General features: G+C 39.7%; 1 protein-coding gene across 1 annotated transcript in view; it reads left to right on the top strand.

Annotated features, from left to right (window-relative positions):
* The window catches only part of LOC308118419 (transmembrane protein 163a-like), a 63,981-nt gene extending 56,699 nt beyond the window's left edge, over positions 1-7,282 (top strand). The window contains exons 6-8 of the mRNA XM_080477822.1: positions 2,165-2,276; positions 5,794-5,935; positions 6,130-7,282. Coding sequence (XP_080333948.1) covers positions 2,165-2,276; positions 5,794-5,935; positions 6,130-6,190 — 315 coding nt within the window. The 3' untranslated portion in view covers positions 6,191-7,282. The remainder of the gene's footprint in view (positions 1-2,164; positions 2,277-5,793; positions 5,936-6,129) is intronic.
* The last annotated feature ends 5,334 nt before the right edge of the window (positions 7,283-12,616 follow it).

The raw sequence follows: 12,616 nt of genomic DNA, 5'->3' as shown, positions 1-12,616 counted from the left end.
CCACCTCTGGGTTTTATTTTGGCAGCAGCGCACTGAAGTCTTCATCAAACAGCAGTCGGAGGTGATTTATTGTACTAGAAGTGATCTGTTTATGTGCTCAGTTTGTGTCTGCAGGACGGTGTGCTCTGTGAGGAGGCTGGAATTATAAAGTGAAAGGAGACCAGAAAGGATGATAAATCTGCAGGCTGAAGATGAAACATCACAGTTCTGTTGCCAAAACCTTGTTCCCAGGCTTTGCCGTCTCATTCACATGTAAATTGAACCGCCTGAAGAAAACAGCAAGGCAGGGGAAAATACTGTAAAACGCCGCCACCTTGAAGCACGACGCGGGGAAATCACAGAGAGTGGACAGGGGTTGCAGAAAATCGGGAATCCTGATTCGTGTCACGTTCTGGATCGGTGCCTATCATGGCAGGCTGCCTGAGTCTGGAAACTGATTAAACACAGAGAGATGAGATGGCTTTGTGCTGGGTGGAGACGCAGGACAGCGCATAACCATGCACATAAATGAATACACGATATGCAAACTCATTAGTCACAGTTAAAATAAAACAAAACATGCATGTTAGTCTTGGTAAAGAATCAGCTGTAGTGAATAAACAGGTTTTCTGATGGAAATCCATCCTGACAATAGCAAGCGATCAATCAAACTCACATTGTGCAATATTCATGCAGATAGCCCAAATTGATAAGGTGATAATGACACAAAAAGGAACACGAAAACGGTAAATACAAGACAATAAAGAGAAAGAAACTTGAGTGGATGCTTAAAACTGAGTGAAACAAAACTGGAATGAAAATATATTTAAACCGGCATATAAATAAATAAATAAATGTATATGAATATATGAATAAAAGCCAAACTGAAGAGGGTTTTAAGATTCTATTTAAATGTTTAAACATACTAGTGTCTCTCACACCCTCGGGCAGACTATTTGGGTCATCCTTCAGTTTTTATGCTGCAACGAAGTCTTAATCGTATTTTGTCAAGGAGAAAACGGATGGGATGGATACATTCGCTTAATCGTTATTATCGACACAGATCAAGATTTAACCTGCATCATAGTGAAACTAGCTGGGCTTTATAATAAACACAATGAATTCCATTTTTTTCATTCTACACAGACTTTGTTGTCTTTCAGTCATTAACGTATCCTGCTCACGCACACATTTGTCTTTTTTATTTGTTCTAAAAACCAAATAGCTCATCAGGATTTAACATTTCTGAGTGTTTCTGCTTGTTAAGCAGAAGAAAGAATAACGTTATAGGTGAAAACGTGAATGGCTTCAATAAATACCTTTTTTTAGCCTCAATTAGTTCATTCAAGGAGCTGAAATTCTCTAGAAAGAAGGAAGAACGAAGGCATGGATGATATTTTTCAGCATTTTACTCAAACGCATAAAGACGCTGGTGCAGTTTTCCGAGGACGGCCAAGTAAAGAGAAGACGAGGTAAATGAGTAGCAGGCAGCGTCTCTGCACAGACAGGCAGGAGCACCTGGTACAATCAGAAAAAGGGAAGATGTGTCTTTGCTTTTCTGATTCTAAAAATGCAGTTTGAGCAAGATGCTTGTTAAACAATCTGGGATCGTCTGTGTTTCCTTACATCAACCCACACGGGCCTGTGTGTGGGCTTCAGAGTTTTAATGTTATTCTCATACAGTAAAGAAAGGCAAAATCTGACAATAGATAAAGAGTTGTGTTTGTTTGGTTGCTTGTTTGTTTTCTGGAGTGTGTTCTTTGTCCCAGTTTCTCTCTTTCCTCCACTCATCCCGTTGTGTCTGTTGTGGGCCAATTAAATGTGAACGCTCGATGCTCTGGGGTCAACTGTTTTTTTTTTTCGCTGAGTCTGTCTGGGACTTGGGTTGAAAACACCTAAAGCTGGCTACACTTAAAAGCGTCACCTCTATGACCTTGGGTTGATGCACCAAGCCAAGACTGCATATATTAATAATGGTTGAGCTGACAAAAGGTTTGTGGGTCATTCAGTCTGCCTCGTCTATATTTCACTTTATAGCTGCACTGTTACTCACTCACATTGTCTGTGGTGCTTTCTATGGCGTTGACGCTTGTCCTCAATCAGCTGTGCTTCATTTTGCCATATATGCATTGTGCAAATCTTGATCTCTTTCCATGTTTTTTTCTCCTCTGCCCCCACCCCCCAGGATGACTTCCTCTACAGTGTGTCCATAGTGAGCGGGTTCACATGTGCTGTGCTCGCTGTGGCCAAGTTCATGCTGGGAAGAGTGCTGACGAGTCGGGCACTTATCACTGATGGTAGGACACACACACACGCACGCACATACACACTCATGCATGATTAATAGTAAAAAAAAAGAAAGCATTTGCAGATAACTATCCAAATTGTTTTCCGAACAGAAACTAAACTGAATGCTGAACTAAACATCCGTCCATCGTCACACCATGACACCACGAGCTGGTCACCAGTCCGTCACAAAGCAAACAGGGATGATTGTATAACTTTCTACGGAAGTCCAGTGAGATTAATATTTTAGGGGAAACCCTACCTATCTGTACATCTGAGAGCCTATTCCACCTTAAAATGCTGCTTTCATACCAAGTCATGTTTCTGTTAATTACTTCCAATTGGATCCTCGTCTGGTGATTTTGTATTTATGTCAATTACTTTTTCCAGCCTTTTTGTTGGGCATCTTGTAAGTGTAAGTGTTTTTACCATCAAATTCAGAATGAGGTAACATTTCAGAGAAATCGATTGAGTTTTAATGTCTGGCATGTTTTTCTACTGGTTCATGACTTGTAAATCATTGCATTGTTTCAATTGAAATTTATTAGGGTCCCAACTTTTTGTGACTTTGGGTTCACAATTAACAAAATGAAAAAAAAACAAGTCTTGAAACATTCTCTTCTGACACCATAGGTTAAAAAATATCTAGTTTCATAGTGTTCATCAGTGTCTTACATGATTTAATCAAACTGCAACGATAAATGTCAAGTGAGTTTAGGCGAGTTACATTTAGAGATATGTTGGAAAATGTACTGATTGAAAAGGTCAGGGCAAATGTGATACAATGGCATGATGTATACTTATATGTTCTTTTTGTTTTATTGTGAAAATCTAAAAAAAGAAATGGTCAGGGCTTAGTTGATCCAAAAAAATCAAAATCCAAACATTTTTAAATTAATCTGTAACGAAAAATATCTCTATGTATATGTGCACATGTTTCAGAGAGTGTAGTGAATTGAAGAATACTGAAGGACAGTAGGTTTTGACCTACTGCTCATTGCATTGTTGAATTAATGCCACAAACACACACACACACACACTCACCCCAGGTCTCAGAACGCACAGGGCATCAATCCAATAAACCTGAGGTTGCTGTTCGCCGAGCCTGGATTTATTTCCCTGAAGACTATACACTTACCTGACTGCAGGCAAGACAATAATCCACTGTGCTAGCTTTCACAGTTAGGTGAAATGTAATTTCATATATATATATATATATATACACACTATATATATACACACTATATATATATATATATATATATACACACTATATATATACACACTATATATATATATATATATATATATATATATATATATATATATATATATCGTTTGCCGCCATTTTTATCTGATTTTAAAAACAACATGCTTCAAAAATCTGCTCCTTAAATGCTAAAAATTCCTGACTAAATAAATGTTTTTCTTTCATGACAAGCATTTATCATGAAGTTGAATAATCACACTCTCATTGTAAACAGCAGGATTTAACTCGAAGCACCTCTGAAGCTGGACGCCTGCTGGTTTTGCTGTGATGTCAGAGCCTCAGTATGTCTTTGCTGTGATATTATAGCTTTTTACACTCTGAGTTTGGTATGACCTGAACACACGAGTTTCATTGTTTTAATGAGTCAGATTTAGAAATGCCCGAAGGTGAACCAGTTTCCTTGCCGACAGTGTAGCTTTCTGTTTTCACTCTCTCAGTGAATCAAACTTTATCCATTTAAATTTCATTGTGAGGTGAAAAGTGGTTCGTTTTTATTCACAATGTCAAGCTATTAGTAGTTAAGGCAGAAATATTCCCCGCTTGTTTTTTTGTTTGTTTGTTTGTTTTAAAGAAAATATTTTGTGATTATTATGAGTAAACTTCTAAATGTTTCTATCAGGGTGAGCAAAGGTAATTTTTCTCACGTTTTACACTAATTGATTCCCAAACTATATTCTATCCGAAATTAGCAGCTCGTAGTTTTTGGCTTGAATCAATAAACAGCTGCTGATTTACTGCAAAATACTGCAGATGACAAATGAAGGAGTTTAAAATCAAGCAGATGCTTTATCTGCTTCATAAACTTATTTAAGTCAGATTGAGGTACAAAAAGTTTTGAGTCCTGAGAAAATTGTATGTACATGTAAATGGCGATTAAACCAAAGCAGCAGTGGACTAAGGAAGAGACAGACTGCCTCATTCGAGGTCCAGGATAACTAGACCAAGCTTGAAGGACCAGGCTGCATCACTAATAGCTCGGATCAGTCTTGTTTATAGGCCAATAAAGGCTTGCAGAGGCAACCGTCAAAGAATCGTTTTATGCTGCTTTTCGTCTTCTTATTTTTTCATCATTGCAGCAGATTGGATGGGGTCGTGGTTCAGGGCTGCCATCACTAAAAGGCATCGTTGTTGTGAAGAATGGTAGGAGATGTATGGAAAGAGGACAAACTTTCCTGTGACTCGCAAGCTTGTGGAAAAGCAATTCTTTGAAAGAGCCGAGATATACCAAACCTGGCCAGAGCCAGAAACTGGTTCACAAAAAAGACTATCCTTGTACAACAAGCTAGTTTGGATGTCACTTTACCTTTTTTGCTCTTTTCTCAGATTCTGCATACAGTTTCTCCTCTTTCCCCACCACTCCATCTGTCCTTGACCTTAACACTCTAATGTTTTATTCACATTCAGATAGTCCGGGACTCGGTTCACTTTGGATGGGGGGGGCCGAGGATTTTGGCACCTTCATTTGGTTCAGTGGCGTTCAAGCAGCACTTTTGTGACCGGATCAAACCGCCTGGAACATGTCCCGCAATCACAACAGCTGCTCATTTGGGAACAATGCCACCCAAAACAAACACTAAGCAAAGAAGAACCACGACTCATTGATTGGTCCGGACCGAAACTGGAAGTCCTGCTGCTTTAGCCCATGCTGGCTAGGCTAATTAGCTCGTGGCTAATGGGGTAGCCACAAACAACTGTGATATACAGTCTTCAGACCAGATATCAATGAGTGCCTTCCTCTCTACTTCTTCCTCACTATTACACGTCTGCCCATGAGATATTCTACAACTTTTTCTTTCTGCGTCTGCTTCTTCTGATTTGCGCGGTTAGCTTTGTTTGTTTACTACTCAGAAAGCATTGCGCTCTACTTCAGGTCCTTTCACCCCATCCTGTCACTCCGCCCGATGGAAAGACCATTTGCATGAGAACCGTTATCGGCATTTTTCAAGGGGACCAGAGATTTCTTGTTAGAACCGGTTCAGCGTTCGAGACGCCCAAACGAAACGGTCGTTGCCAGAATCTCCCTGAAGAGAACTCTGGTCCAGACCAAACACGGAAATGTGAACGCGCCCTTAGAATAATGATGCATTTTATGGGTCACACTTCTCTCTGCCCCAAAAATTTGCCATGTAACAGTAACTATCTTGAGCCATCTGTATCACTACAACTTGCCTTGTACTCCTTTTGGAATGTTGATGTTCTTAATAAGGGGTCAGAACTGGGAAATATTGCGGTTATTGACATTGACCTTTTGTTTTCAGGGTTTAACTCCCTGGTCGGAGCTATCATGGGATTTTCCATTCTGATCAGCGCTGAGGTCTTTAAGCAGCATCCTGACGTTTGGTTCTTGGACGGCACCATCGGAGTACTAATTGGACTCATCATCTTGGCATATGGGGCCAAGTAAGGGATCAACCTACTTTACTTTCTGTTATGAAAATGTTCCTTCTTCCTTGTTTGCTTTAATGTGCTCATCCTCAATTTATATGTAGGAATATTGAAGTGGATGACGGAAATAACCTGAGCCACCCTGCGGAGCTGTTATTCTAGCAACTTTACATAATTTACAATAAAAACCTTGTTTTGCGTCCCCACAGGCTTCTGAAGGACATGGTGCCTCGCGTCAGACAGACGAGGAACTACGAGCGCTTTGAGTGAGAGGCCTGACGAGCAGGTTCCCACACACACTCGCACACACCCACACACCCGGGTGTCTCCTGCCCCTCCCACCCTCCTGTTGCTCATTTACATCCAAATCCATGTTTCACCTCCACATCCACGCGGACTGTACACCCTCATGTCCCCCATACATACAAATATGTGAATATATATATTATAGATACATATATACACATATGCTGTATATAGTGTACATAGTGCTTTCATACATGCAGCCATGCGTCGGAGAGCCTCGCAGAGACAAAGGACATGACTGAAGATCATCTCCTGGAAAGAAAGCACTTCAAAGATTTACTTACATTTCTTCTGTCCTTCACTTTGAGTCCGTCATAGCACCAGTTTTGAAAGTGTATACTTCGAATAGGGCGTAAGGAGAGAAGTGAAACCCTTAAAATGCTTAATATATGTGTATTTAAGATGGACAAACACATACTGCTGCAAATGTTAACGCCACTCACATTGTCTGTTTCTTTTCCTTTTTCAAAAAAAATTAAAAATCAATATTAATGAGAAATACAGGTTTTACTTAAGTAAATTGTCTTAATCCAGACTGAGCAAAGGATTTCTCCCTGATTTATTTAGCTATTTTTTGTTTTGAGTTTATTTCCACTTAATTAAAAGCGCTGGTGTTTCCTTTCCTCTGATCAGCTCACCAGCCTCCTCAGATCAGTACAGTCTCTCTAGTGCCTGGTCTGTTTCTAAGAGGAAGCAGGAAGCAGGGAGAGTAAAAACTAACGCAGGAGCTGTGCTGAGTCAGCAAATGCTGCTCCTCATGTAAAGCACCAGCCGGCTCAGTAAGGGTGGAAAACTTCACGTACAAACCTACAGTACAAATGAAGCTGACAGAGGACACACACACAAGAACTATTTACTCTGTGAGGTTTATAAAAGCTATAAATAATATAGGAAGGTTTTTTTTTTTTTTTTTACTGTTCCTTTTTTCTGCATGATATTGCATAACCCTGATGAAGAATATGGGATGTGTCCAAGCACAAATCATCAAACCTTCCATGCATTGATGTTTTTAGATCACACTGTAGCACAAAGCCCCTTTTAACGCAACGAGCAATCAAAAAAACCAACAAAAAAAACAAGAAATAATTTCAGGGTATGTAGCTTGGTTTATATATATTCAACTGCGATATACTGTACATGACTTTTATTTGTTGGCTAGAAACTACTTTTAGTCAAACAAATCCATTTATATGTTACTTGAAACTAGTAATATTTTACCAAGCAATATCTAACAGCTCATGAATAGTAAAGTTTTCAGATCAGCCTAAATTCAGAATGTTTATGTTTTGTTTTTTGTTTTTTTAGTAATGTTGCACTGAATCCAGCTGGGTTATTTATTATTTTCATTCTTGTTATTTTGTGTTCTTTTTTATTTGACCATTTTCACAACAATGATGCGGGAAATACGAAACTCAAGATGCATCTAAGCACAAAGATAAAGCAGCCTGTCGGAGCAATATTTAACAGATGACTGAGCTTTTTCTGTGTCTGTGACCTGGTTGTCACCCATTTGCCCTGCATGTTCGCATTGCTGCCGTTCGTCCATGTATTACATGCAAACAACAGAATGTAAATACCGAAGCACACAAGCCTGTACATATGTGTATGACACTGTTTGGTTGCATCCGTAACTGAAGTCACCAGTAGTCATAGAGCTCGGCGATAGAAATGGGAGTAGAGGCAGCATTGTAGTTGAAGTACAGACCGATCCATGTTGCGTATAGTGACAAATGTTTCCTCTGTAGTGTGCATATACTGTAAATTGTGGTTTTACATATTACTGTAGATTACTGGTGAAATGAAATTGCAAGTCTTACTGTCAGTTTTTGCACCGTAAGTGAACATTTGTTATTGGATGTAGGAGTGATCGGACAGCACTGTCCAAAGCTCAGCCGTGCTCTGCACTGACCTAATATCAAAAATCAGTGGCTGCCTAAAGTGTCTGTGGACACAAACCCATATTGTTACTGAACTTCAGATGGTGTAGATTCATGAGCTAGACGTTTACTCAGATCTTTATACAAATTTTGATTTTGATAATTTAGTTATAAATGGTGCAATGTGTGGAGAAAATAAAGCTTACAGGGGAATATTTCAGGGAGCTCCAACAACCTCCCTACTTCTAACCTTCCTAAGGAAGTTATCATGAAGAAGCGGCGACAGCTATAAATCAAGAGAGGAACTAATTAAATATTACATTTTTATTTCAGGTTTTTGTGCGATATGTATTAGTAAAGAGTTCTATAAATTGACTAATGAAACCATTTTCAACCAAGTTAGAAAATAAGCTCTCATGCCTATGTCAGGTGCAAATATGGCTGTTTCAGTCCTAGAAATGAACACCGTCAAGTAGGCTTTGTAATGGGAATTAAGGAACATTAAGGAGCTTTAATGCACAAGGGACATTAAGAACTCCAGTGTCCAACCATAATTACTACTTAAATGGAAGATATGTGTTGTGTTCATGAGGAACTGGTAAGTGGGAAAGCAACGATTCGCCTGTTCCTATAAATTTCTGACCTTACCGTTTAGAAAGTAACAAATATTGAATAGCTCAAGAAGCAAAGATTTTTATATTAAAAACACTGTTTCTCGATTAACCAGATTTACTGCAGTTAGAGAGAAGTAGCTGGAACTTTAATTGCCCTGATGAATTTAGTTTCTAAGCTATTATACAAGCTGTATTTCTAAAGATGTGTAAAAATAAAGCTGTTTAGTCGCACTGATGAGTAACTTCTTGAATTCCTAGTGAGGTGATTTTCTAAACGCTTGTGTAACATTATGAGTGAAAGTGTAAATCACAGTTAACTGGTTGAGTTTCATCCCACCGGCAAAAAGAAATGAATGGGGGGGTGGGGGGGTTAGGGAATTCCCCCTCAAGTCCCCCTAGGCAAACGACATCCTGGAAATAAACACTGAATAGATGCTGTGTTATGCTTTCTATAGATACTCCGTTCAACTAGCTCACAACCTGTGACTAAAACACATGCAGTGTTTGTGTCCCTGGTTCCCAACTATACGTGTGGATCCATAATGCAAGTGAGCCATCTAGTGGTCAGCAGTGTCACAACAACAGTGCTAATTAATATTCAGCCGGCTGCACCCAGAGGACGACCTCTAAATTTATCCAAAGCTTTGGGCAGCGACTGTGTAGACGCCTACATCCAGTCCACACTGTACAGCCCCGAGTCGACATACCGGACACGGTGCAAAATTATGGGTATTTTCTTGAGTTGCTTTGTGTGAAGAATGTGGATTAGTTATAAAGTGAAGGTGTGTATCTGCTCACACAGCTTCAACTCACCAACAGCACACTGATTTGTAATGTTTCGCCCCTCTTTGATGCATAGAAGACAATCTACGACTTTCACTCGCAAAGCACAGTTTTTACATGCTGGAACCACCACATAACACACACACACAGTCACATTCAGTCTTAGTAATGTTCCTGCTTCGCTGTGACCCTGTTGCTCTTAGGGTAAGTTGTTTAGTTCGTTTCATCTTGGCGACAGACGCCTTGCTACCTCTCTTCTTTGCACTGTTTTAGTTCCATGCCGTTTCTCGCCATCTCGGTCGCGTCGACGCCACCGAGGTCAGAGGCCATGACTCATTTTAAGGGTGATCTTTGAAGGTGTTGCACTCGCTACTGCTGCTGCTGCTGCTCACGGGAGCAACTGCAACAACCGAGTGCCAGAGCGAGAAAAAGAGAAAAATAATAACACCGCAATCCCATGAACACCTCCGTTGCGGTTGCATTTTTCTTCACCTGAAATGTGAGGTTTTATTTCTCTCTTTTGCTCCATCCGTCTGTCCACTGTACAGAGATTTGTAAACATGTATTTCCCGTGTACACGACATGTTCTGTCATTATATCACTGAAACAGCTCAGAACTGTGTTTTATTCTGTAGCTTTGATAAACTGTGCCAAATCATGGAGACCATTTGTCATCCTCTCACTGTCATCCAGGTGTGCCTGCCATTGTGAATGGACGTACCATTAGCAAAAAGAAAAGGCACTGAAATCCATCCATTCCACAGAATTTTCTCTAAATTATGATAGCAATACTAACCACTTCTCTGTTGCTTTAGGCTTTGCATGGGCTTGTAAACCCTCCCTACAGTTTGAGTGGTTACAGATCGCACACACGTACAAAAACACTGGTGGAAATACGTAAGTGATTTTACAATGAATCTGAGTGTGTAACAAAAGTATTATTTGTCTTTGTTTGTACATTAATGATATCAGTGGTATTACAGATGATGTAAACGCCATTTATTTATGTAAAAGAATAATGAGGTATCTGTCAGATAAAGAGGTTTTATTGATTAATAAAGCTTTATCCTGCTTAATCATCAGCAACGTTGACACATGGTCTTTCTTTTAAAATTTTTAATCTGTAGTTCGTTCTCGCTTCACAGCGACAAGGTCGTGGGTTCAAATACCTTTTTGTGTAGAGTTTGCATGTTCTCCCTGTGTGTGCGTAGATTCCTTTCGGGTACGCCGGTTTCGTCCACCAGTACAAATAACATTAATGTGAGGTTAATTGGAGACCATAATTTGCCCCTAGGTGCGAATGTGAGTGTGTGTGACCGTCTGTCTCTCTGGAAAGTGGAACTAATGAATCACACATACTGACTCCTTGGCTTATCACTATAATTAACCAGGATATTTGTTTTTTTCACTGTATTTTTACTCATAATTAAAAACAAGACAACTCATAACCAACTTTAGAACACCGATTCACTATATTAATTCATATTAAACCTCTTATGTTTGTTTGTTTGGGGGTTTCTTTTTAGTTGATAATTGTTCAGATGAGGACTCAAGCTGCCGTAATGTGGAACAAAAGCTAATATTTTCCACTACAAGCAAAAATCTAAAAGACCAAAAAAAACTTCCACAAGATCAGAGGAGAGCGATGAAGTGAAGCTGGAAAGTCTGAACACAGGAACACAGATGGTCCAACAATGAGAACGCACAGAAGATACCCAATATATATCCCACTGTCACCAGGTGAAGACAATCACAGACTCAGGCTCAGGTGAAACTCATCAGGGCAGGGAACAGCAATCAGACATGAGGAGGGAAGCCGGGGATCCTGATATGAGAGACGGTAAGAACACTAAATGTGAACCATGGCAAATAATGATTATTTCAACAGAGAAAAATACTGTTTTTGTTCCTCTCTAATGTTTACACAATTACACAAATCCAACTACGGGAGGCCAAGACTCAAACCCGAAGACGTCTCACTGTTGAGACAGCTGGAAATGGCTTTGCTGACACAAGGTACGTACACCTTCCCCCAAGAATCGACCTTTAAAGTGTAATGTGCAGCGTCGTATAAATTACTTAAGTTGTCTAGCCAGAGGTTGAATACCAACTTTGCATAAGGCCACGTCCCTGGATAAGTCAGTGCAGAGGAGGATTGGATGTGGTGTCGACTGCAGCAGACAGAGTTTACAGCTCAAAGCACCATAAAGCCTGTCGTTGAAATTATAATTTAGGATTTTATTGACAGACTCATTAATGGAGGTAATCAGTGGAAATAAACTGTCACTCAGGATTAATTCTGTAAGGCTGTGTCTCATCTTCAGCGCAACCACAAATGTAAATATGTGAAGTTATAATAGCACTAAACTGGAATGACAAAGTGACAGAAGAGTAGACTGAGGTGTTATTAAAATGTTCATTGAAGGGGGAATGAAGGGTTCAGTGACGTTTCTAAATTGTTTGAGAAGGCATGCCTCAAACTGTTTTTATAAATTCTTCATAATTGATACTAGTACTGAGTGAAGTTGTTAAAAGTTTCCCTCGTGAGAACCAGACTTGAACCCAATTCTTCATATTATGAGGTGACCTTGCTTTCCCCACCAAACCTGGAACATATCACCACAGACCTTTGTGATATTGGGGTGTTTGTTTTATTTGATTTTTTTGTCCAGCCAGGCTGCAAGGTAGGGCAATCGTTAGTTAATTTAGATTTTCAGTTTGCATGTGTGTGGTTTTGTCTTGGTACTCCCACTGTTCACACAGTTTTTGAGGTTAATTGGTGTCCCTAAATTGGCTGTCAGGTGTGTGGGTGAGTATGTGGGATTGTCTGTTGACCTACCTTAAAGGATGGATGGAAAATATATATAATAATGAGTTTCCTTATTATGACCACAAGGTGGCAGCAAACCCCAGCACAATAGAGTGTACGTGTAGGTCCACTAGTGACGGCGCTTAAATTCTTCACATAGTTCCCAATCAGAGGTCAAAGAAAATAATTGAAAAATGAAAATAAAATGAACTACGTTATATCTGCTTGATTTGTCTTGAATGTCCAACTATTCCCTCTTTTCTTCAACCTTCACAAGAACACGAGACAAGAAACAGCAGATTAATTT

The sequence above is a fragment of the Lipophrys pholis genome (assembly GCF_963383615.2).
Source record: "Lipophrys pholis genome assembly, chromosome: 13".
Taxonomy (NCBI): domain Eukaryota; kingdom Metazoa; phylum Chordata; class Actinopteri; order Blenniiformes; family Blenniidae; genus Lipophrys; species Lipophrys pholis.
The sequence above is the reverse complement of the archived record's forward strand: the minus strand, read 5'-3'. Positions and strand labels throughout refer to the sequence as shown.